General features: G+C 43.2%; 1 protein-coding gene across 9 annotated transcripts in view; it reads left to right on the forward strand.

Moving 5' to 3' along the window:
- Positions 1-27070, forward strand: part of Gpm6b (glycoprotein M6B) — a 148919-nt gene that overhangs the window by 115237 nt on the left and 6612 nt on the right. For all 9 annotated transcript variants that reach the window (XM_021152802.2, XM_029473201.1, XM_021152799.2 and 6 more), the window contains 3 exons: positions 17310-17496; positions 20395-20551; positions 24798-24969. In XM_021152802.2, coding sequence (XP_021008461.1) covers positions 17310-17496; positions 20395-20551; positions 24798-24969 — 516 coding nt within the window. The remainder of the gene's footprint in view (positions 1-17309; positions 17497-20394; positions 20552-24797; positions 24970-27070) is intronic.

The raw sequence follows: 27070 nt of genomic DNA on the forward strand, positions 1-27070 counted from the left end.
GGTTATGTGCTTGAGCATTCCACATAAGGGTGATAGTGAAGAAAGCTCTACACACTCTGGGCTCCCTCCCAGACTCCAGATAAGGCACAAAGCATGCCCAAACACCTGTTTTCACAGAGGGATCCTTTATTGAGCAGGGAAGGAAAGTTAAAGTGACTGCCTTCTGACTCAGGCAGAAAAACAGCAACCAATGACCTTGCAGGTGTAATTTTTAAGAAGAGAAAAAGGAGACATTTGTGTTAAAATGGGCTAGGATGTGGTGGTAGATTTTGATTTGGCATGTTGTCAGGTGAACTAAAGGGGATTTTTGATTGTTGGACTTTGGTAGTCATCCTCAGAAACAAGTCTGGAATAAGAAAGTGTCCAAATAAGGAAATAGACCCTGATGGCTAGCTAAGGAAAAGGGGAAAGGCATAGCTTGCTAGCACCATGCTTGCCAGGCCAGAGCCTGCTAAGGCCCTTTCACGCAGGTCTACAATTTGCTGCTGCTGCTGCTGCTGCTGCTGCTGCTGCTGCTGCTGCTGCTGCTGCTGCTGGTGATGGTGGTTCTCAACTCTTCTTCTTGACAAAGTCATGTATCCCAGGTTGTTTGTGAACATCCAAAAGATGACGCAATGCTGAGATTAAAGGTGCATACCACCATATTCAGTTTCTGTGGTGCTAGGGATCAAACCCAGGGCTTCATGTATGCTATGAAAGCTTTTACCAACATAGCTGCTTCCCCCTGCCCATAGGTGCTTATTCTGTGTGTGCCTATAAGGTGAGCAAGAATGGACTGAGCATTCTTTAGCATAGATCCTTCAAAGAATGTGGGTGTGAGGGGTGGAATCTTGATTTAAACATTGCTGTTGCCATTCCCTGTGATACAACCGTCCAATGGATTCCTGTTCAGCAATGAAACAGTATGAAGTACTATCCCATGCTGTGTCATAGATATACATTAAAGGCAGGAACCTATGTAAAAGAAGCCAGACATAGGAACCCGAGTGTTATAACACTCCGTTTGTATTGAATTTCCAGAACTGGTGACTTCTTAGAGACAGTTCTTAGAGAGTTCGTTGCCAGAGGCTGAGAGAAGGATGGAACAGAGATTGACCACAGATGAGAACCAAGAATCTCTTGGGGTGATAAACCTGTTCTAAAAGTAGATTCTGGAGATAATCACACAACTCTATATTCATTCCAAATCATTGAATTGTAACATTTAGAGTAGATGAGAGTCTGGCACTGGAACTCAGACCCATAACCCCAGTACCTGGGAGGCAGAGGCAGGAGGATGACTTGAGCTAGTGATACATAGTAAGACCCTACCTTTAAAAAATGAATCTTCTGGTTTATAAGTTATATCTTAAAGCCATTTTTTTGTTGTTTGTCTGTTTTACCTCACACACACCATCCCATTACATATATTCAATCCATGGCAGAAAGAGGACGGGAGTATGTTACTGACTAGGAACCCGAAACTGCCACTCTTGAGACAGGATACTGCTTCTATTAACAACGAGTGTTGGGATTGGCAAGATTGCTCAGTGAATAAATGCATTCGCTACCAAGCCTGATAACCTAAGTTCAATACCTACGACCCACATGGTAGGAGATACTGCAACCATGGTGTGTGTGTGTGTGTGTGTGTGTGTGTGTGTGTGTGTGTGTGTGTGTNTGTGTGTGTGTGTGTGTGTGTGTGTGTGTGTGTGTCTGTGTGTGTGTCTGTGTCTGTGTGTGTGTACACATGTGAGTGTGCGCATGTGCGATAAATATACAGTTATAAGGAAATAAATAAATGTAATAAAAATTAATGATACCAGGGTACTTGGAAATCTAGAAAGAGCTTTGAGTCATTTTTGAACCCCAGACACTAGACCGTGTGGAAAAGAAACACTGTCATCTTCCTAGAGGAAACCATGAGTCTGTCTGTGGCTCCAGGCATCAAGCAGTTTCATAGAAAAGCACTGGAGTAAGATGTGTGTGCTTTCCACCTGACAGCCAAACCTCAGAATGTGAGGCATTTGAAGCTGCAGTCATGGCTGAGAAGTAAATGAAAACAAAAATACAAACAAAAATGGTAATGCTTCAAAGACTCTGCTAACATCGGTTTGTTTGGGAGCCCTGAGGAACATGAGTTTTTGAAGGTGATACAGCTTGTCCAGGGTGCCACCACCACATGCAGTGCACTCACCTTTCTTAAGAGCCCAGCTCTGTTCTGAGAAAGGCCGGCCCATTGGCCATTCAGTTTAAGGTTCAGCACCAAGGAAGGTGAGTCCATTCTGCCCTCCCTGCCCCAATTTAAAACTTACATTTTCAGGGGCTTTGAAATTCTAGGTATAATGAGAGATCCAGGCTGCCTATGGTATCCAAATTGCTGGTCGTTTTATAAGGAAAGAATTCTAGGAGCCAGCAGGGTCTTGCCTGGAGGAAAGAAAGTCTTTGTACTTGATTTGAACTTGTAGATTTTAAAGAGATCCTGAAGCAGTTTATGTGGACATATGTCCTGACTTTTGTATGAATTCACCTCAATCCTCGGTCTCTTGGGCACCAAATGTATGTCTAAAGTCCCTTTTGTGTTTGGAACAATGTTACACCAGACCACCAGTGTAAATAAAGATGGTAGATTTGGTCACAGAGTGAGACCTGCCCCAGTCATGTCATTGTCTCCCCAGGTTTTTTGGTTTAGGGTTGGTTTTTTTTTTTTTCTGCTCTAAAATCAACACAGTTGCCATTCTGTACTTAGATTCTAAACCAGATGGTGTGGTGGGAAAAAATAGAGAATTCCATATGGCTTGTATGTCTCCCTCCACCCTCCGCCCCGATATAGTTCTCAGTTTCTTTCCATAGAGGTGTTGATACTAGCTGACCAGGAAGCCTTTGCCAAAGAAAAATGCCTCTCTCACTGTGCAGCCACTATCAGAGACTACTTTACCCCAACTTCACTGTCCCCCACCAGAAGGGTCAGGGTTGGTCCAGTGTCTTTTTCCTTGATTCCCCCAAAACACATAACTTTTTTTTTCACTGTAAGACTTGATAGTTACTCTGGCCATTGCCCGCCCACATGCCTAGACAGGGTCTCATGTAGCCATGTTGAATCTGATCTCTCTATGTAGATGAGAAGAGCCTGCTTCTTCCTTAAAAGTGCTGTTACACTTGTGTTTTGTTTTGTTCTGTTTTGTTCTGTTTTATGTTCTTTTGAGACAGGGTCTTACCATGTAGCCTTGGGTGTCCTGGACTCAAACTCTTAGGAATCCACCTTCTTCTGCTTCCCAAGTGCTATTGTCCCTTAGGGAACAATAGTTCCTCTTTCGGAACTTAAGGATGTATGGCCACTATGTTTTAGGGTCATATCTTCAAACAGTTGAAATGTATCTCAAGAGAGAAATCCCCTTGTTCCTATTTGGACATGTACCAGGAACATGTCACCTGTGTCTGTGGTGGGGTTTCCTCTATCATTAGAGGGGTAGTCATGTCATGTAGGCTCTGATGGCCCTTGTCATTCTGATCCCTAGAGTCTACATTCAGTGGCAGCTTTCTGAGTATATAGAGTTCAAGTCAGAGAAACTCTCACTCTACAGTATGCTTCTAGCCATTTGGGATTTTCTGGTTCCATGGAAGTAAATACAGTGTGAGCATACCATAGTCTAGACTCATACTGTTAAGTCTCAGTATTCCTGGGCCCTTTCTTTTCTTGCTTTTATAAAATGTAGTCTACTGTAGAGTAGCTGCTTCCTACCGTCCTTCGCACAAATGATAATCAACTATCTTCTATATCCAGAAAACATCTCTGGTTTGTTTACAAGCATTCCAGTTTGGGGCTGCTCTTCTGTCAGTACTTGAGTGGTGCAGCTTTGTGTCACAATGGCCCAGGTGACTGCCCACTGCATCAGCTTACCTGGCTACTTGCCCTTGTATATGTTCCTTAGCTCACAGCAGGCAAGCAAAGAAAGTGGAGAGGAGGAGAGAGTCCATCAGCCCTGGATGCCGAGCTGGAGCTATTTGCCAGTCACAAAAGTTTTTAGGAACAAAGCTTGGATTGTTCCAGAATGAGTAATTCTCAGTCTTTTGCAATTGGTGAGGTCTAATGGTTATGTCTGATTACTTCTTTGCATTATTTTCAGTGATGACCACTTAATTTTGCCTTGGCATCTTTTGGCCCTCTTAGAGGTAAGTGGACATACTTTGGCATGGAAGACGACATTGGCAGCTTGTGTGGCCCGCACCTCTTCAGGTTGTGTCCTTCTGGTCATCCAGGTTCACTTCCAAACAAGCCCTATATTCATAGGCAGTTGCTGTGTCTGTCTGGGACAAGCTAATACTAAATGGAATGCTTCTGGTCGCAAAATGCTGTTTAAATAGGTTAAGCCTCTCTCTGAAGTTATGCTTGTATTTTATCTATAAACTTGCACAGACAATGCTGTTTGCCCTAAGGAGAATAGTGCCAATGATGAAATGTCTCCCAGAAGGAGAAACAAAGACTGAAACTCTCATGTTCCTGTGCTTTGTGGTTGTTTCCTGGAGGTAATTAGTGGAAATTCCTATGGGTGTTTGTAATACCACCCACTGTGTTTTAATAAAACTTTATGCAAACCAGCCACACCCATTCACTTATAGGTGACCTATGGTTATTTCCTGTAAACCAAATAAATACCTTGTTTTGAAGTGGCAGTAACATTGATGCTACAAAATACATGATAAAGGCAGCTTAAGAAAGAAAAGGTTTATTTGGGCTCATGGTTTGAAGGTGTGGACCAGTGATCCTCAACATGTGGGTCTCGACCCCTTTGGAAGTAGAATGACTCTTTCACAGCAGTCACTTAAGACCATTGGAAAACATCAGAATTTACATTGTGACTCAAAACAGCAGCCAAATTACAGTTGTGAGATAGCAACAAAAATAATTTTATGGTTGGTGGGTCAGCACAACACGAGGAACTGTATATATTAAAGTGTCACAACATTAGGATGGTTGAGAACCACTGGTTGTAGACCATCATGGGGAAGAAGTCACCATGAGCATTACAGATGTGACGAGTGGTTCTCAACCTGTGCATTGTGACCCTTTGGGGGTCATTCATAAGGATCACTTAAGACCATTGGCAAACACAGATATTTACATTATGATTTATAATAGTAGCAAAATTGCAGTTATGAAGCAGCTGGTCACATTGAATCCACAGTCAAGGATCATATGGAGTTTAAACCAGATATTGCACACTTCCCCTTTTCAATCCAGAACCTTAGCACATGGGATGATGCTACCCATACATAGGGTAGGCCTGCCCACCTCAGGTAGCCCAATCTAGATGCCATCCCATAGACATGCCCAGAGGTTTACCTCCCAGGAGATTTTAGATTTTTGTCAAGTTGACAGTCAGAATTAACATCACCCTGCATTGATTTCAAAGGTTTAAGTCTTGGCTTCCTTGTGTACCAAGTATGATGATGTGTTTGTCATGCCCAGAGATCACCACGCCCTCTTTAAGCCATTCTTTGTTGTTCCCTTCCCAAAACAACCTTGACTTTGCCTTCTCTCTGGGTTTCTGTGCTTTTTCTAGAATGGCCTTATGAAGATGGCTTCACATAAGTTTTCTTGCCCTTTCTCATTTATTCATTTCTAAAAACTGGCATGTGACACTGATTGCTTAATAGCTCTGTGGCTTTGTCTGATTTTTATCCTTCCTGCTTCCCTTGACAACGCCCTTGTCCCCTTTGAATAAAACTCAGAAAGGCTGGTTCTGCCTCCGCCCACAGCTGAAGACTGTAGCTTGCACCCACTCTGGTCCAGCCTACACACCAGCACCAGATGAATCTCACAAGCACATCCCCAATCATGTCACTCTCCTGCACATAAACCTGCCCCCTCTCCTGCTTTCAAATGAAGCACAGAGGCTCAAGACGGCTTGACTGCCTCCTACGGTTGGAGGAGGGCCCACCTGCTTTTCTTTTCTGACTTCTCCTAACTCTACCCCTGTGTCCTTGAGCAACTCAGCTAAACCTTGGCCCCCAAACCACATTGATTCAGCATTCTTTCCCTAGTGCCTATCATGGGAACATGTGTGTACTCCAAGGCTTATTTACACTCAGTCTATCCATAGATGGATCCATACCTTTTTGTCAGTATCTCACACTAACCAAGGGCATCTGTCCTACCTCACTCCCCATATCCCTATGTTGTCGCTCTTCTCATTCTAACTAAAAGTTATATACTTGTACGTTGCTCCCTCACCATCCCCTACAAGGATCAGTGTTGGGAAGGGAACACCTGCCAGCCCTGGCACAATGTCTCACACATAGCATCAAATCAAGAGAGTCAATGAGTGGATCCAAGAAAGCAAAGATTCTGACCCCCAAATTGTCAAGAATGCTGAATGTTGGTAGACCCCAGACTCACTTCCTAAAGACCTTCCTGCTCTGAATATCAGTATTATTTGGACTTAGAGCTAGTTTTCCCTTCTCAGGGTCAGTTTCTGCAGTTGCCTGCTCCCCTATTTGACTAGGCAAAGTGTGAAGCACTTTAAAGTGATCTTTAGGAAATACAAAGGCAGTCAGTCCTACCTATAGAAAGCAAAAGAAAAGACTAGCAAGTGTGTCTATTTAAATTTCTTTATTCCCAGCCATGTAAGTGTCTAACTTTTATGTGGTCACCTAGCTTCTATTGCACACATATTATTTTAAAACTGTTGGCGATTAATCTACTTTAAGATTTTCATGGTATGCCACAGAACTGGAAGTTTTGTGTTAAACAACTTTTAGGACAAGCTTTTTAAAGGGTCTGCTGAGACATAATTCCTTCTATGACATTAGAAATAGTTTCAGCATTCCTATCATTACATGGGTGAACATTCATGTCTGGGTCTAAAAGAGAGTCAAAAGGACTGGAAGGTGAGTTACTGTGTGTCTGTGCTTAGCTCTTTAAAGAAAGCCTCACTGCCATAAATTGACATCATAATACTGTATAGTGCTCTGAATTGGTGACTCTCAGACTTTGGGATGTTAAGCCTCTTTATACCCTTAAAATTAGAGGCCCCTTTCAACAATATTGATGATATATAGATAGATAGAGATATAAATGCATTATAAGAAATTATAATTAATAGTAAACTTTTGGTTTTGTCAGAATGAGACCCAAGAGACTACCTTGCATATGCTAGGCCATTGTTCTCCCACTTAGCTACATCCTCAGTTCAACCTACATCTGAAAATAATAATAAACCCATCCTATATTATCCTAAATTGCATCTTCAAAAAGCGAAATTCTTTCCAAATCAAAATAATGCTTTAGTGAGAAGAGCAAATACCATTTTCAACTTTTAAATCTCCTTATAATATAGAGCTTAATTTGAGACATCCGGATTCTGCCTCTGCCTCTGCCTCTGCCTCTGCCTCTGCCTCTGCCTCTGCCTCTGCCTCTGCCTCTGCCTCTGCCTCTGCCTCTGTATTCATTCAGTGGTATCTTGGCTTGTCCTACTTTAGTTGAGATATATGAAGAAAATTCCATCTCTCACAGGTATGAGGTTTGAGGAGATTTTTAGTGGTCTTTAAAAATAATTGCAGAATAAGAAAATCCTTTCTGCCAATGGCAAGATTCAGCAAGTAATAGTTTCATTTTTGAAAAGATATTCTATTATAACTTTGGGGGAGGGGTCAGAGGACAACTCCCAGAAGCCATTCTCTCATTCCACCATGTGGGTCCCAAGGATAAACTCAGGTCATCAAGTTTAGCAGCAAGCACTTTACCAACTAAGCTGCCCCAAGTAGTGGTCTCTTAAAGACTGTTGGCCCTGTGGAATCTGAAACCAATTGATGATCTTTTGGTACTCTGAGGTATTAAAATCCGTTGGTGTAGCCTGAATGTTGATTGGCTCTTATATTCATAAATGATTCTGTAAAGTTACACACTGATTATTTGGAAAACACTAGCAGTGAGTGGGGACCTATGTCTGAATTCCCAATACTGACACATTTTATTAAGCCATATAAAGTCCTATGTCTTTATATCACTACTAAGACTTCATCAAGAAGTCATAAGAGCTGGGGAAGCTGTCAGTCTCACTGCGGCAGGTACACGTTTCTCCAAGTTCACTGGCAACACGTACCACCAGTTGTTTTCTTTGAAATGACAAGCTGTTCACTTAGTTCATGACTGAGAACATCTCTTCTAAATGGCTATGTCTAAGTAACTATAGCCTGTCAGAGCTGCTTTCTAGGAAAAAAATCAAGTAGTGTTCCATGAGAAAAGGTGCTAGGTGGGCTTGTCACACACCCGAAGCAGAACTTTCCTAAAGGTTATGGCCATCTGTTGATGTGCAGTTCGAGTATTCTGCACTTCCCCCGCTCTCATTACATGGAATATTCAAAGACACAGTCTCAGGATTGTGACTTTAAAAAAAAAGTCCCATATATTAGTATACATGGCACTGCAGATGGATGGATGTCTCCTTTGTACTGAGGATGTTGTGACATGAAACCAGCTCTGCAGTTTTCTTTCTCTTTGCTGCAATGCGTAGTGCTGAAGAATGCGTTCACTGCACTTTAGAGCCACTGTCTGCTTTGTGCTATGGCATCAGCACTTTTACTGAGCAAATGTCAGTACAGTGGCAAAAGTAAATAACGCCTTAGTGCTGTTAGAGTGATAGTTTGGACCTCACAGGCCTCCTACAGGGGCCTTGCAGTCTCCTGGGGCTAAACCAATTTCCCTCCATTCTACATCTCAGACTTGCACCGTAGAATTTTCTGGGAGTTAGTAAGAAAAGTATCAGAGTTAGTAAGAAAAGCAACAGCTTGGTCCTCTCCAGACTGTGAGGGGGTTGGTGGGGGGTGGGGGGGGGAATGCGCGCACACACTCACACACACACACACACACACACACTTGTAAAGGCCAGAGAATAATCTCAGCTGTCGTTCCTCAGGTACCGTCTATCTTGTTATTTGAAAAGGGGTGTTTCAATCAGCTTGGAACTCTCCTTGTAGGCTATACTGGCTAGCCAGCAAGCCCCAGGGGTCTATTTCTACCTCCACAGCACTGAAATTATAAAACCTCAAATTTTCCATGGGCTCTGAGGATCTAGCTCTAGTTCTCATGGGTGAGCAGCAAGCACTTTCATGACTGAGCTCTCTAGCCCCTAGACAGAGTTCTCCATGGTAAAATATGTGAACCACCTTTCTTCTCCAGTGGAGCTCTGAAGGCTTTTCCTGTAAAGGCTCTGATGTAATTATCTGTGGCCAACTACTCACTCTTAGGAACTCACTGCCTTAGGAACTTGACTATAGCCTTAGATGATATGGAGATGAACGTGGGTGACCATGTGCTAATAAAGCTTTATTTACAGACACAGAAGTTTGAATTTCATCTGCTTTCCATATGTCGCAATGTATTCTTCAAGCCTCCCTCCACATGCCCCATTTAGACAAGATTGGGCTCACTTAAGGATGGAATAAACATAAACTAAAGAAATAGCCCAAGCTGGCATTGAACTTGTGGAAAAAAAAAAAACACTCTTTGTTCATAGCTATATGGAGAGCAAACCTGATTTGCCCCCGTGGACCAGTGTGTTGACCTGTATGTATTCTGTATCCATGGTTTTCCAACTTGAGCCTCCATTGAATTCACCAGGAAAGCTTACAGGCTTAGAGAACAAACTCTCTCGTTTGTTAATACTACCACTTGTCAACTGAAAATCCCAATCTAATTGATCCAGGTCAGTGGAGCTTTGATGTCAGAATTTTCAGATATTTCTAATGTGATAGTTCTAGCATGCTTTTTAAGTGGATGTTGTCTTAAACATTTCTTTTTAAAACAAATTTAGAATTGGGAGCCTGAAGAAATGGCTCTACAATTAAGAACATATGCCGATCTTTCAGAGGATCCTAGTCCAGTTCCTAAGCACATACATCAGGCAGTCTACAAGGACCTGTAACTCCAGCTCTGGGGATCAGATGCCTCTAGTCTCCAGGGACACCTGCTCTCACTTGCATATATCCACACAGAGACACACACAAACACAATCCCTTTTTATTTTAAACTAACCTGGTGACAAAGCCAAATTCTAAGACCAAGTTTGAATACTGTAACCTCAGAGCAGGGTTCCTTAGCACAAATATAAACACCATCCTCCAAGTATTATTGATCCTAAACTATCTCTAGACACTGCCCAGTGTCTCCTGAGGAGCCAGATGGCACCTGCTTGAGAACCACTAGTCTAAACAGTTTTTGTTTATGCATCTCAGAAATTCTCCTCTTGGACTATATTGACATTTGGGATCTAGTAAGTCTTTGTTGGGAGGAGCTGTCATGTACACTGTAGGATATTTAGAACATCTCTGGCCTGTACCCACTATAGATGCCAGTAGCACCGCTTACCCCAGCTGTGACAACTAAAAATATCAATCAACTTTGCCAGAGGTCACCATGGGGCACAACCGTTGCTTCTTGAGAATGCTACTTAGCATCTCCTGGCGCTTCTGTGTACTCGTTTACTTTGGCTTCTCTTAAGTAGGATTCTAGCTGCTCCCATTCCCCTGTAGATAGAAGTCTGACCATTGCAAAACCTCCTTTCCTTTTTTAATTTTGTAGCTTGATAAAGGGGTAAGGCATGCCCTGGGTAGAAGGGAGTATAGTGTATGCATTCGTGTGACATTCATTCCCTGGGGAAGAATCTGAGCCCTTGTTCTTGCTGGCCCTCCTTCTGAGCCAGCATTAAATCTGCAGCCAAAATCATGGATGACTTGGGCAAATCACTTGGCCATTATGAACTCACAGCCATGGCAACGGTCATCCCCAAGTCTGAGGACAAAAGGTGTTTTATTCTGTTGTTCTGCACAAAAGGTTCTAGGGGTGCTGGGGACAAAATGGCCATTGACAGTTATAGGCATTGATGTGTACTTTTTCCTCCCTACTATGTGGTTTATATTTAAACTGTCTTAGGCTAATACACACTGGAGCTTTTGTGTGAGTCAAACCTAAAACTATCTTTACACAGAGCCCAGCTAAATGAAGGCTTAAGCTATTAGCTCAAAAGTGGTTTGGGAATTTGGTGAGAGAGTGAGAATTACTAGTAAAAATATGTTTGAAACCCTGGCATTGATTTTTTTTCCCATTTTGATTTAAGATCACGGTAATAAGAGCGGGGGTGAGGGGGGAGAACTGGGGGGAAGTACTTTTTCTTGTTCCCCTGGTTTGTGGTAGCCAATATTATGATTGCTGGCTTGAAGCTTGGGAAAACTCAAGTCTGCAAGTTTGCAAGTGCATTGAAGCAAAGCATTACTCTTTCCTTAACAAGCATTGGCTTTTAGCAACCCAGTGCTCTGCTGATATGAAGCACCACCCCATACTTAAAAAAAAAAAAGTATCACTTGCCTGGGACTCCCTACATTAGAGCTAGTCTATATGTGAGACTCACTATTTTTGCCAGTACATACACTCCTAGCATCTTGGGGGGGGGATGAGGGGTACAAATAAATCAACTTTCTTCAGTGGTCCCATATCTGTTTTCTCAGCCCCTGCCCATATTGGGGCAAATGGTATCTTAGTTGTGAAACGTGTTGAGGTTATCTGTGCTTCCTTGTCTCTGAGAAAGCACTAAAGTTGCAGCCTTTCAAGAGAGCAGAACAATTCGGAACACTCTGGTTCTTATATTTTCTTCCTTATAGCCCCGAAACTAGCTATTTGGTTTGCAAGTAGCTAGAATGTTGTAGCTGAATCCTAGAGGATCTTCATTTTTCTTTTTAGGGAGTAAAAATGCCAAGCACCTTGTGAAAGCAGGCATCGCACATAGATTCAGGATGCCACACCTGAGCCTGGGAAGATGGGACTGCTAACTAGAGTGGCTTCTCCAACCTGTGCATATCACTCTGGGAAGATAGTCCTTGCTACAGTGCAGGTACACACTCAGCTGTTTGGTAGAGACTATGGCCAAGATTCTACACAGATGTATAGCTCACAAACTCCCTACTTCTTGAAGCCTCAGCTGGTTCCTCCCAGAACTACCCTGTGCAAGGCACTTCCAAGTAACACCTCTTTTCTCCATCTCCCCTCTGATCTTCTACCCATTCTTGGCTTTTTGGCTAAGATCAAATGGAAACTGAGTGCAGCCTGGCCTGGCTTTGAACTCACACTCTTCCTACTCCAGCCTCCTGGCTGACTGCTGGAATTAGAGATGTCTACCTCCAGGCCTGGCTTATATCTCTTCTTGACCCCTCGAAGTTTTTGTTGCCGTCCAGTAGCTGTTGTTGGCTTCATGTTTACCTTTGCTGAGCTGCAAGCCCATATGTTTCATCTCATCAGCGCTATCTGTTCCCCTGCTTCAAAATGTCTAATAGAATGTTGCATGATTCTGAGGGATGCATTTGTTGACACAAACAAACAGTTGTTACTTCAAACTTGTAGTCCATTCTAGAGCCCAATATGAGTGACCATGTCCCAGGAACACAAATCCAGACCCCTAAGCACCATGTTCCAACATGGTAATAGTTTTCATTATATTTCTTAGAGTGACAGAAGACAGAAAGGCATAAACCTGAGTGTTTTTGTAAAATACATAGGTGAGAACATCAGATGCACAGATTGCAGAAAGCAAGGAACCCCATGCTGCAGACCTGAGAAGCTATCTGATGTCATTCTTAGTCCTTTGGGCTGGTAAAGGCTAGAGTCTATTTGCATATTCCAAAAGGATCTACCTAGTAAGTCCTAACACAGGTGGGCAATGGTTGTCTTTATGTTAAGTGGGCTAAAGATAGAGCAAGATTCTTTGGCTCAGGACCTGCAACATTCCATCTCTCCACAATCAGGGAAATTCTAATCAATCAGTCAGTCGAATCTTTTTCTTGCTGGGGGGGCGGGGTGGCTGGGCAGAGCTGAGACAAGATCGCAGTGCCTAATCTATGACTAGAACTCACTTTAAAGACAAGGTTGGCCTTGAACTCATAGAGATCCACCTGCCTCTGCCTTCCAAGTGCCACAATCAAAGACATGCACCACCATAGCCAGTAGGAACCTGTAACATATTCCAGAATTGGTAAAGTGACCAGATAAACCCTACATGACATGACTGAACACCTATAGACCTTCCTGCTTCACCACGCCACCCTCACGTTGACCTGTCCCTGGCTTCTTTCATGCTTCAGGTGGGCTTTGAGTGCATCCTGGTCTCCACCAACACAGGGTTTCCAGTCATGTTATTCTCACTGCCTTGCTCACTCTTTTTCTCCCTCCTTTCCTCCCTTTGCCTAACTCATTCAGTCTCAGATTTAAGCTTAGGATGTCTTCCTCAGTCACCTCCTGAAACTTGAGTTGCCCCCCACTGTTAATTCTCTTTACACTTTTGAGTTTCAAATAGTTTAATGTCTCCCCTCACCCTCCATAACCTGCAGATGTCAACAGATCATACATATCTTAGCTCATCATTGGGTCCCCAGTACCTAGCACAGGACACAAAAGGCACTCAGTACACAATGGCTACTCTGTGAAAGGGATAGAATGTCTGACCATGCTTGCTTTGACCCATAATCCTGCCTCACAGCAGCTCCAATAAATAAGACTATCTTCCAAAAGACCCCAACATGTGTAATAATGGTTAAGGGAAATGGCATCTTTAGCTTGAGCAAGGTCCAAGCCGTGATTTCATGAAGACTTGTGCTGTCATGACTGCTTTTTCACTATGATTTAGTAATTTTATCATTAGCCAAGGATAGTTCTTCATAACCGGTATTATCTTTACATGTATATTGTTTCATGTAATCTGTCCAGTTTTTGTTTGACTGTTTCGGGCTCGAAGTTAAATTTGGTTTTTGCTCCTCCTCCATCTTAGCCAAAAGTAAGAACTGTTTTGCAGAGATTTCATTCTACTGGAATGTGACTTGTCATAGAAGAAGAAAAGCAGTTGCAACTGGACTAGTAAGGAACTTGTATCAGGCAGTTGATCTCAAAGTAGAGCTTATATGGGTGTTGGGGCTATCTACAGTGGCATAGATATGGAAGAGAGCAGTCCATTTGTAGATATCTGAATAGTCACCACACATAGAATTTTAGCTCTTTAGATAACTGGCTAATAAAGCCACTAGGTCCACTAGGTCTAGGTCCACCTGGTAGTACTATTTCCTAATCAGCTTTTTTTCTATATTACATATCACAAGCTTCTAGTCGTATTGTTGTAGGGTCCGTAAGAGCTCTGTGTGTGTGTGTGTGTGCACACAACAAAGATGACCACTGTGTGGTTTCAGTTAGGTTCCCAGCCACAAATGAAGCCATCTGCTGAAAATGTATGTTAGTCTAGACTGGAATTCACTGATGTGGTTGTGATTTCCCCACGTTCCTGAATCCCTAGTTTGCCCTGCTGTTACCGGACTAGATCCACAGCATGCAGTATATGGTGTCTGTAAGAGTGAGAAATTGGAGAGAAACATCAGCCTTGATCAAGTGTTGAATTTGGAACTGTACGTCATTGTTCTTTTAACTCCACTTGTGTTTTTAAGCCTGGGAGCAGCTGTGATAGTTCCTTTGAAAAGAAGCAGAATACTCTAACCCTCTGGATAAAAGAGCCTTTCAAAGCAGCCACTGTGGATTTGGAAGGATGTGTTCCATTGTTAGGGGATGAATGAATGTGCTATACTGTAACACTTAACCCTAACTCCAAATGACAAGATATGGATTGTTAAAAGTATATATGCACCCAAAATATCCTGAAATGAAAGAGCACTTTATCAGGTTATATATATATATATATACATACCATGGTCAGCACATCAGTGAGGCATTGGTTGCTATGTTTTTCTGCACAGAGCCTTCCTGTCCCATCTCCAGCACGAATTACCTTCCCTTCTGCCACACCCTCCTCCTTGTTCTTTGATTTCCTCCACTGGTTTTCTGATGGTCTGGATCCTGACCTTCATCATGATACTAGGTATTCCTAATCTGTAGTCTGAGATTTCATGCACCACCAGATAGCTATGAATGTGGTTCAACATAAAATAATAAAGTTTCTAAAAACATGTTTGTTTGTTTGTTTGTTTGTTTACATTTAGTTTGTGATGTAGTTTGCAATGACTCAATTGTGCAATTCTTGAGTGTGAGCTTTGTAAATTACAGTGTTGTGTTGCAGTGTTAAAACAGTGGATATGCTTGGGTGAAGTCTAGTCTTTGATGCAGCATCATACTGATCTGGAAGGTGAAAGTGTCTTGTTTCAGATGTATGTCCCTGGTGCTAAGCACAGTGCTTGACATTCACCCAGTAGGCCTTCATAAGTACCTCATGAATGGTATCCAAGGTGATTTCATTGGGTTCAGTTAGAACCCAGTTCATATTACTGGCAAACAAATAAATGGTAAGTCTGAGTTTTGTGATAATGAAACATTGTTTATGGACAATATCCATCATGGCAGCCACTAGCTGTGTGTGTGTGGACAGTGGTACTGAGAAAATGAATTGTTCTTTCTCCTTCATCTTAAAATAACTTAAATCTCAAGACCCACATGTACTAGTGACTTCTTGACCAGATAGCACAGTCCTGGAGCCACACCGCTGTTTAATGAAGATCAGATGCACCACCAAGCATCCATCCTGTTCTTCATATTATCATAAACACTGAGAATGGGGGAAGGAGGAGGTCACAAATGACACACACACACACACACACACACACACACACACACATCTTTATCTGATGGGACAGATCAAGACCAAGGATGTTGGTTTTTCTTAGGATGGGTGCCTGGAGAGAATGTGGAATTTAGTTTCATTCGTTCTACTTAGTCCTCAGAAAGCCATGTGGCAAGATAAAGCTGAGCTCCAGCTTCCACACTCACAAATCTCAAGTGTTCAAAGCTCTTTAAGGGACTAACTTGCTAATGAACTTGGAACCATATTGTGCACCGGATCTATTTTATGAGGATTTACACATCTATTTCAATGAGGCAGACCTTCCCAAATATAGCTGGTCACCTTTTGGAAATAGAAGGATACACAGGCTCCTTGGGAAACCCTGATATTTTGCCTTTTTCCAGTGAGCTAAAGACCAATTGCAAGAAGCAGAGAATCCAGTCACTTTCTGCAGTAGACTAAAAGAAATGTTGCCTTCGCATAGGATGCTCATCTAAGGAGAGTTCATCACTGGTTTGTTCTGCTAGGCTTCCAATCCCTGACTCCTATGAAGACCATTAGAGAGAAAGACTTTCAACTGGCTTAGTGTGTTTACCCTAAGCTAATGAATTGCCTTTGATTGCAATTAAACACGTTAATGCATTTAAAGTTAGATTTTCCCTGATAGGCCATATACTGAAGGGTCTGGATGCTATAAGCATGGCTGAGAGGTCAGGAGAGCTAAAGGCATTATCCCCAGGAACAGCACTGTGGTAAGTAGAAAATAACTGTCTCTAAGCTGGAAATGTCACTTGGCTGTGGAGGTCAGGCAGACCTTTATGGACATTTCAAGGAAACGTTTCTTTAAGAGTAGATAAAGGGGATGGAGAGTTGTCTCAGTGATTCAGAGCACTTCTTGTGCTCTGGGTTCAATTCCCAGCACCCACAAGGAGGCTCACCACCTCCTTGGCCATGAGGCATGCATGTGGTACACAGATGTATGCAATTGCGGGCAAAACACATATAAAATAAAAATAAATATTTTCAACAAGTAGATAATGTCTCATCTTCTCAAGAGCAGGTGTGAAGTCTGGCTCTGTCTCCTTCATTTCACTTCATGGAGTCTCATTTTGTCCCTTTTCTCCTCACCTTGTTTCTTTTCCCTTCAACTACTTAAATATCACCTACTGGGTTTGGGTTCTGACTCTGAGCATGTAGCATGTATGTTAAGATGGAAGCTGGGAAGGAGGAGGAGGAGGAAGAGGAAGATGAGGAGGACTATGAATGAAGTGCTTCTGCTGCCCATGTTGGGGAGGGGGAATTTTTATTTGAAACCTCATAAAGCTGGCTTTGGAGGAAACCTGACTGTAGCTTTTCTTTATGGAGCTACAATGGCTCTGAGGTCCTCTCCTTTTCCTTTATCAAGCCATCGTCACTTGGGCAGCTGCCCCTTTGCCTCACTGTCAGTTGGGAAGCTCTCAAATTTAGTTACATCTCATAAGTGACAGTTGATGGCTGTCACTCACTACCTTTGGAGAATCTAAGGAAAGTCAGCTACACTCTCCTTTGAAGTGCCAGGGTCCTCCCTCATGGAATCTGAGACCCTAGAAACGACCCCTGTGGTTTTGGACACAGTAGTCATAGAGCTGAGAAGGGTGGTGCATTCGAAATAGATGTGTTAATGTTAGTGATCATGAAGACCTGAGGCATTCCTGCCCATCATGGCTGCCTTTTCCTCCTTTGATCTAGGTTGCTTCGAATGCTGCATCAAGTGTCTGGGAGGAGTTCCCTATGCCTCCCTGGTGGCCACCATCCTATGTTTCTCTGGAGTGGCCTTGTTCTGTGGCTGTGGGCATGTGGCTCTTGCAGGCACCGTGGCAATTCTTGAGCAACACTTCTCCACCAACACCAGTGACCATGCCTTGCTGAGTGAAGTGTGAGTATCTGCTTCCTTTTCCAAATATATTGAAGATGCAGCTGCCTCACAATGTTTTTTTTTATTTGTTTGTTTGTTTGTTTGTTTGTTTTTTGACAGAGTGTCTTGTCCTTTTCTGGTAGAAAGTCAAATCCTTTGATTAAAGCTATATTCAGATAGAAAAAGTCTACGAGGGATGGGGAGGTAGCATAGGTGATAGAGTGCTTGTCTCCTGTGTACAAAGTCCTGAGATCTATCCCCAGCACTGCATAAATTGGACATGCCTGTATTCTCAGCACTTGGAAGGTAAAAGCAGAAGGATCAAATGTTCATAGGCATGGTCACATTTAATTATATACAAACAAGAAGTTCTCAAAGAATAATTTTTAATAAAAATATTAAAAGTTCAAAGTCATAATAAGCTTGAGGCCAATCTGGGATATGAGACTTTGTTTCATGAAAAAGAAAGGAAAAAGGAGTTGGGGAAGTCTATGATACAACAAAAAAGAAAACACCAAGAGGGCGATGGGGGTCCTTGAGGCCCAGGTTAAAATCTCATTTGAGCATGACAAGGTGTGCATACTGCTCACAGTGGTGGTGGGTGTGGTAGACATCCATGGTGACAGGTCAATGTTGCAGAGCATCTCACTAGACAGTTCTCATTGTTCCTAAGTAACAAGGATTCTCTAGATTGCACCCCAGTATGGATCCTCTATGGAGGACTCACTCAGATCGAAGTTGACAGGAATGGGATTCCCACGTCAATTTTTCTGGTAGGAGAACTAATAAGCCTAGAGCATCCTCATACAGCAAAGAGGAAGCCCTGGAAACATAGTCCCAGCTGTCTATCTTCCTATTTCGCAAGGATTCTCAGCAGAATCCCAACAGTTCTCAAGCTTGATCTCTAACTGCAAGCCCCACTGCCATTGGTACTTCCTTTTAAACAGCTTCTACTTGCTTGATTCCTTGGGCATTCGGGGTTTGTTTTGTTGTGAAGCTTCAGTGCTGGTGGGTTGTAATTGTGAAGAAACATCACCGTTGGAGTAGAAAAGGTATAAATAAATGTGGAATTATGGATGAATTGGCTTTTTGCTGGGTTGTTGAGGGTCTTGCTCTGGTCCTGGCTGCCTTTGAACTTTAAGTGATTCTCCTGCTTCTGCCTCCCAAGTGCTTAGAATTACAGGTGTCAGTGAGCATGCCTGAGGTGGGGGGTGATCATGTTTTAAAATCTGTTCACAAATGGTGTCTAAAGAAATGAGAGAGGATAAGAAGGCTACAATGGGGGAATCAGCTAGTATGGAAGTGCAGGAGAAATGTATGTGCAGAAGGCTAGGGCACCCTGATCAGCAAGCAGTGTGCTTGCCTAATATCTATGAAGCTCTGAGTTGGACTCGCAGCACTACACAAACTGAATGTGTTGGCTCATAACTGTAGTCCCAAAACTCAAGCAGGTAGAGGCAAGAGGACCAGAAGTTTAAAGTCAACCTTAGTGTTGATGCAAAAATATGTGTTGGAGTCAAATGAGAGTGACCATGGCCCAGGAACACAGATTTAAGTCACCTGAAATTCCATGCTCCAACAAAGAAGCAGTTTAATGTTTTTACAGTAACAATAAAGAAAGCCACAAAGCAAGACATTCTTCAAATATATTGATGGAAAGATCAGAGAGGCAGGTTATGGCAAAGCAAGAAACCACTGTTGATGGCCTCAGATGCTATCTGATGACACTCATTGATTTTGGTTGATGGGTGCTAGTGCTCTACTAAATTAATATATTCTAAAGATTTTTTTTATCTGTTACTCACAGGATGTTAGGTCTGACACAGAGGTGGATGAGAAATGACTATTTAAGGGATTAAAGATAGTCCAAGCTGAATTGTAATTAGGCTCTGGACCTGTCCACAGTCATTAAGTTCTAACCAGTTAATAGGCCTTGCAAGCCAATCTGGGATATATGACACTCTGTCTTTTCTTAAATGAAAGAAAGAAAGAAAGAAAGAAAGAAAGAAAGAAAGAAAGAAAGAAAGAAAGAAAGAAAGGACTAAGGAAGGAAGGAAGGGAGGGAGGGAGGAAGGAAGGAAGGAAGGAAGGAAGGNAGGAAGGAAGGAAGGAAGGAAGGAAGGAAGGAAGGAAGGAAGGAAGGAAGGAAGGAAGGAAGAAGACAGAAATATGCAGGGAAGAAATACCATGGAAGGTATATTAACTTAATTAACTAGTGATCTTAGTCTCTTAGTCCATGGCTCTCAAACTTCCGAGAAACTTTAAAATATGTTCAAGTCTTACTGCAGGCCAGTTAACTAAATCTCTTGGAAGTGTTATCTAAGTATTAACATTTTCTAAAACAACCTAGATGATTTCTCTGGGCAGCCAAAGCCTAAGGATCTGCCTTCAAAGCACAAACTTAGTTGAGAAGAAGCTTTCTATAACTTACATGTAAGTTGGTGTCCCATCACTTGTGAACAAGGATCTGCACAAGCTTCTCCTTGAAGATACCCTGAGGGCTGACTTAGGTGTTTTCTCAGAACACCATCAACCAGCAAGTCTGGTTGAGAAGCATTTTGGTATGTTGGGAAAAGCATGGTGCCTTTTGAACCAGAGCTCAAATGCCTATTCTGGCACTATGTAGCTTTGAATAGGTAGCTTAACTCCTCAATGGTCATGCTACATGCAAAGTGGAGATTACAAATCTCAACTGCACAAGACTTGGATAAGTAGCAATACACCACAAGTGGACCTTGCCCATGATTACTTGAGAAGGATGTGTATCTCAGCCTACTATGGACTGTTCAAATGGACAGAGATATCCCCTTCGGCTGTCCTATGAACCTGCTGAGACCACGGGAAATGGAACAGTAAGGTTATATCACACCCCCACTCCATAGTGCCTCTCACATTCGCAGAGCTGTCTTCTTTTCACAGGATCCAACTGATGCAGTATGTTATCTATGGAATCGCCTCCTTTTTCTTCCTGTATGGCATCATTCTTCTGGCAGAAGGCTTCTACACCACAAGTGCAGTGAAAGAGCTGCACGGTGAGTTTAAAACAACTGCCTGTGGCCGATGCATCAGTGGAATGGTGAGTACTAACCTCAAGTGTGCAGCAGAGCCATGTGTGGCTGTGTTTCTTCCTAGTCAGTGAAGCTAGGAGCTATTCATGCAGAGTCCTTTGACACAAACACTGCTCTTACCAACATGGTCCTAAGAAGTTGAAAATCATTGTGTTGTTGATAAAATTTGTGACTGATAGTATTAAACCAAATGTCTCCTTTTTGTTGGACTCTGTCCTAGAGGAAGATAAATCTTAAAAAGACAGGGTTAAAAACTGCTCAATCACAAAGGAAAACCATGACATGTTATACATGTGTACGTAGCACTGGCAATCAAACCCAGGGTCTTCTGCATACTAGGCAACATCACAGCCCTTGTACAGGCTTTGTACATGATATATCCCTATCAAGATGTTGTATACAGCGGGACAGATTGCTATTCATTGAAAGAACAGTCAGGTGTAGAAAAAAATATCCGGAAGTCTGAGAAAAGTAGAAATGCTGAGGAAGAAATGTGAGGCATGGCATGGGCCCGCCCAGGAAGAAGGCATCCTCAGGCCAGGGCTGTGGCTTCCTAGTGTATAGCAGTGACCACACTCCCACTGTAAAAGAGGGGAAAGATAATACCAGAAAGGGGGGCCATGGGTATGCCATCCAGCACCAGGAGAGACCACTGTTTACACAGTTTCCATGAAAGAGGTATGCTGATTGGGATAGAAGTCTTTGTGTCTGTGGTGACTTGGCACCCATGCAGCTGTATATACACAATACCTACACAGTCATTGAAATCTTAAAAATGATCAAGATAAATATGATACTGCCTTGGGCAGAAATATTACGATCCTTGGAAAGGCCTGGGGAAATCATGGGGATTTTGGCTGCACCAGCTGCTGCTCTGCCTGGCCCTGGGTTTCTGTGTCCTTCGCTGCGCAGACAAAGGGGAAAAGTTAAGGGCAGGAGAGTTGTGATGATGATGGGCACAAGTGCCAGCAGGCCCAGCAGGCCAAGGGACAGGGGGCACTGAAGTGTGCAGAATTAAGAATGGCTTTATGCCAGACCAAAACAGAGGCACTCACCTCACAGGAAACCAGGAAAGAGGAACTAGTGTGGGCAGGGAAGGCCCAGAAAAGTCCAGTCTGGATAGGCTAAACAGGAAGAATGGAGGTAGCAGGAAAGAATACTGCTTAGAGAAGTGGAAGGGACCCAATCAAGGTGAGCCTTGATCTAAGGCTAGGAATGCCATTGGTAGGCTAAGACAAAAGGGGCAGTGACCAGAGCAACTCAGTGATCATAAGCTTTGGCCTATCACCTAGTAGTATGGAGGATGAATTTGGGGAAGTGGAGTTGCAAGAGGCCATCTTAAGACCCAAGTGAGGCAGACTGGAGATGTGATCCAGGCCCAGACAGTTGAGTCGAGGAGGGGCTGTGGTGGTGACCATGGGTGGGACAGTGAGAGGAAGCAGTGAGTGACAAGTCAGCTTCAGTACTGTGCTGAGCAGCTGTGTCCTATTAGGAGATAGAGAATTCAGGTGGATTCAGTTTGAACCCCAGGAGCTTGATAAGCCTCGGAGAACCATGCAGCACAGTTAACCAGTGTGTCATATGCACACTTGGGGCTAGAGTTCCTGAGGATGCTCTGGGCTGAGATGGCTGGGTGTTGCCTGCTAAGGGGTAGTAACTATGAGCAAGTGTCCACCGAAGCTTGTGGAGGAATCCATAGGCACATCTTTATCGGATGTGTAGGTTCAGAAACCACCTAGAGACAAATTCCTGCAAAGGATCCAGCTCATTTCATGTATCAGGTCTAGTGTACATGTCATTCCTCCCATCCGTGGCCTCCTTGCCATTCCAGGAACCCACATCCTGAAGGCTATGGCACATGGTGCCTGAAGATACCCGGGGACCTATAACCTTGCCCTGACCTCCACTCTGCTAGATTTGTCCAAGTGGTGCCACAATTGAATGGCTGTGCCTCAGGCTCCTGCTGTCTCTTGTCCCACTGTCCTCCCACAGGGATTGGCCAGGCCTCACTTCCCTCAGCATAAGAAGGACAGTGCCATAAACAATCTTACTAAAAGAAAATACCCACTGTGGCCACCATTCATTCCTGTTAGGGACCATATGCCTGTCGCTTCACAGCACCAGTCTCTCCTGGCAGGTCTGGGACCTGGGACTTGCTGAGTAGATCCCACTGGGTGGATAGTGAGCTTCAGAGATGTACCTGTCTCTGCTTCCTCCGCACTTGGATTACAGGCATGTACCAGCACACTCTGCTTTTTACGTGGCAACTGGGAACTGAACTCCCAGGCCTCCTACTTTTAGCACTTTACCAACTGAACCATGATGTCTCCAGCCCCCACTTTGACTTTAAATTTTTTTAATATTTATTTAGTGGGGTGAGGACCATAATAGAACATCACATAGCATACACATATGATGTATGGATGGATGTCAGAGGACAAGTTGCAGGAATCATCTCCTTCGTGCACTCTAGGAATCGAATAGGTTGTCATCAGGCTTGGTAGCAAGTGGCATCTCAATGGCCCCCAATTCGGTTTTTAAAGGTTTGATTGACAAGGTAAAATTAAAAAAAAACAAACAAACAAAACAAAGCCCAGGGTTAATAGTACGGCAGCAGCATGCCATTGTGGGGAAGAAGATGAGACCTGTGCTTTGTTCAGGGATACCTTGCTTTTTCTCAGGCCTTTGTGGGAGCTAAATACCTATCTGCCTGGGGTGCAGGGAGAGCCTACTGAGGAAGGCTCTGAACATCAGATTCATAGTGTTGGAAGGAGCAGGGGTTGCTTTCTGGCCTGACCTCTGGGACCCAGACCCTCCATAAGAAGTAAAGGCTCACCAAGGCCAAGAATCACTAGCCCCTTCTCAAGTCCCTGCAGTGTTATTAGAACTGCCATTAAGGGCATCCGTTTTCCATGGATAGGGAAAGAACGAGCAAACCTATTCTGGAACAGCTTTGGGGAGGGACAGAGGTGGGGACCTTTGAATAATTTCAGCAATTCAAGTGCTTCTGGGATTGTGAAGGTCCTTGAAAAGAACAGGAGGGTAAACTGGTATCTGCAGTTCCCCAAGGTGACCAGTAAGGGGCAGCAATACAAACTTAATGTCCAGGTCAGCCTTCCTCTGGACAGACATTTCCTACAGCATAACGTTTATGTGACGATGACATATAAGAAGAAAATGAGAATCTTGACAGAGTCCTTGTGCTCGTGACTGAAAATTTTGGTCAAGGTTCAAGCATTGAATGCTTCTGGTAAGTTCCCAGGATGAGGAAACTGGTAGAGTTCCTTTTGAGAGAAGGCTTCCTGTGGCAGCTGCTATTCTTCCCTCCCCACTGAGAAATCAACATGATGTTAGGACTCAAAGACCTGGACAGACACCCTGGACCTATCCCACGCTTAGTAGGAGTTTTACCTGGGAGTTTTCAGAACTGATATTTAGAAAGAATATCTCATAGGCTGGCTTAAGTGTGTGAGCCTATGATCCCAGCTTTATGCAAGGTTGAGGTAGGGAAATCCAAAGTTTAAGCAATTTAGTGAAACCATTTTTTCCAAATAAAAACCTAAAAGGGGGCCTGGGTGTTTAGCTCAGCGACAGAACATTTGCCTAGCATGCAGAAGACCCTAGATTTGATCCCCAGTACAGAACACAAAAGGAAATAAATAACAATAACTAACCATCATTCTGGCCTTGTGACTAATTAGGTTGGGGGATTAAGGTTACCTCTTGGGCTAAAAGAGGAACACCAAGGGCTGGAGAGATGGATAGGAGGTCTTGAGTTTTATCCTCAGAACTCAACGTGGAAAAGACAGATAGGCATGGTGGCCCAGCTTAGAATTCCATTACTGGGGAGGCAGAGAAAAGTGGAGCCTTCGGGTTCAGAGGCCAGCTAGCCTAGCCTACTTGGTCTCTTTCAGAACACAGAGACAAACTGCAGCAGCAACACAACAAAGTAGAAAGCACCTCAGAATCAATCAGGTTATCTTCTGGCCTCCATAATTCACACACACACATACACATGTACACCTGTACATACAAAGACACACACCCACAAGCACACACACACTAAATAAATCAGTGCCCAAGAAAGCCTCTGAGCAGGTGTTTCTTCCCCACATTCATAGGCAAGCCAAGTCCCGGGCATATGAATCCTGCATCCCACAGGTCCATGCAGGGCAGAGAAGTACAGCTGTCCCTCTAAGATCAAGCTGCCTATTTCAGTGAGCTGCTTTGCCCCTCCTCTCATTCTCTGCCTAGTTCGTGTTCCTCACCTATGTGCTGGGAGTGGCCTGGCTGGGTGTGTTCGGCTTTTCTGCAGTGCCAGTGTTTATGTTCTACAACATCTGGTCAACTTGTGAAGTCATCAAGTCCCCACAAAGCAACGGGACCTCGGGTGTGGAGCAGATCTGTGTGGATGTCCGGCAATACGGTACCTCCTTTCAATCCTGCCCCTATTACTTTGTTATTGTCTTCTGCCTGAGTCTGGGTTGTAATTAACACATAGACCTCTCTCTAGTCATCACAACACACTTCCTACCTTCTTCATGACTAATTCATGTTCTTCTCTATTTCCTGGAGGTAAGCATCTCTTGGCCCTTGTACTTGCTAGAGGATATTATTTGAGATTTTTTTTTTGATTTTTAATATTTTTATTACATATTTTCCTCAATTACATTTCCAATGAGATTTATTAAAGTGTTTTTCAAGTTAGGCATATAGTTAAAAAATGTCTTTTATAATGCAAAACTACTTTATAGTGCAGTTCGATTTTTAAAAAAAACTTTTAGATAGCCACCATAAGAATTTATATATTTATTTTTTCAGTTTTTCCTTTCTGCCCCCTTGCTCTTCTTCATTTGTATTTTTATCTCACCATGTAGTCCAGGCTGGCCCTGCTTCAGCCTCTTGAGTGCTGCAATCCTGGCATGTGCTCCCATAGCCAGCTCTTCTCAGGTCCTTGGGGACTTTTCACTTGCATGCCTGCCCCTTTGAAGGGGGTCTTTTCAAAAATGACCAATTGCTTCAACTTATCTGTACTGAAAAACTCAACATAAACTGCAGATGGATTTCAAAAGCCATCACAATAGACTCTGGGGAGAACGGTCCCCACCGTCAGAAGCTGACTCAGACAATTTAATTTTAAAAAATGGCATCCTCAAAACACAGTTTCTGTGACCAGCCATAGAAGAAGCCACTAGGGCCTCCAGACAATTAATTTGGATGGGAATTGACTTCCTTGCTAAGGGAAAGTCATATCTTAAAGAGGGAGTGTAATTACTGCTCCAACTAGCATAGTAGGAAATGTGATGGCTCTTTCATTCCTACATAGATTTTCTTATGTGGCTTATTCTCAGTGTGTTATCTTATAGCATGGTATAAAACCAGCCTAAAACTGCTCACAGTAGATCTCTTTTCACAAAGGCGTGGCCTTAAAACAGATTGAAAGGGCGCTGGGTTAGTTTTTAAAGCACTTGGAAAGCTGGGTGTGGTGGCACATGCCACATGTGGTGGCACTCAAAGGAGTCAAGACGTTGAGGCAGTCACACTGCCGCTTCCCTGCCTGCCTGGGCCAGAGTCAGATCCAACCTCAAAACAAAAAGTTTCCATAAAAGAATATGTGCAAATAATCTCTGGGTTCCTTACAAATAACTCTTGTTGCCATGGTAATACTTTTTTTTTTAATTCTGTCTCTGCCCAGCTGGTTATTTTTTGAGATTACTTGTTTGAGTTGATGTTAGAGATAGGAGAAAATGCAGACTTAAAATTCTTTTCTTCCCTTCTTCCCTCCCTGCCTCTCTTCCTTACTTCCTTCTTTCCTGGTAATTGTGTAAATTGAGTACATCCCCATGCATTAAAGAGGGGAAAGACCAGCAGTCCAGTATTCAACTGTCACTGTAGAGAGAACTTAAGAGTTCTGGCTAGGAAAAGACTGCAAGCTGTGCTTCTCTGGCTAGGACTCAGACACAGGTCCCAGAGTCTTGTGGCCTAAGCACCACTAGCATGCTTCATGAGGAGCTTCCCCTGCAAGTTAATAAACTCACTGCAGGCAAACAACAACAGCAACAACAATAACAACTAGCCTTGAAAATGTGGGCCAGGCACTGCAATGCACATGTTGAATCCCAGCATTCAGGAGGCACAAGACAGCAGATCTCTTCAAGACCAGACTGGTCTACATAGCTAGTTCCTGGCCAGCTAGGGCTATATAGTGAAACCTTTTCTAAAATTAATTAATTAATTAAAATCTGACGTGTACAAATACCAAACTCCACTGAACAACATACAATGTATAGGCAAGAAAAAAAGATGCCCAACTGTTGAAATCTCACATGAACTAGAATAACTTTGCTCTTGCTTATTCTTTGTCCTGCCTTGCCTGAACTGCAGACACTGGGTACCTCGATTGAAAAGGAACATAGCTAACAACTGTAATTAGAATCTAGAATGGAAAGGTCTGCTGAGAATATGCGGTGGGCTGGGATTATAACAATGTGTATTTAGCATATGCAAAGGTCCTAGTATTGGGGATG

This window comes from Mus caroli, chromosome X (genome assembly GCF_900094665.2).
Source record: "Mus caroli chromosome X, CAROLI_EIJ_v1.1, whole genome shotgun sequence".
NCBI classification, from domain to species: Eukaryota; Metazoa; Chordata; class Mammalia; order Rodentia; family Muridae; genus Mus; species Mus caroli.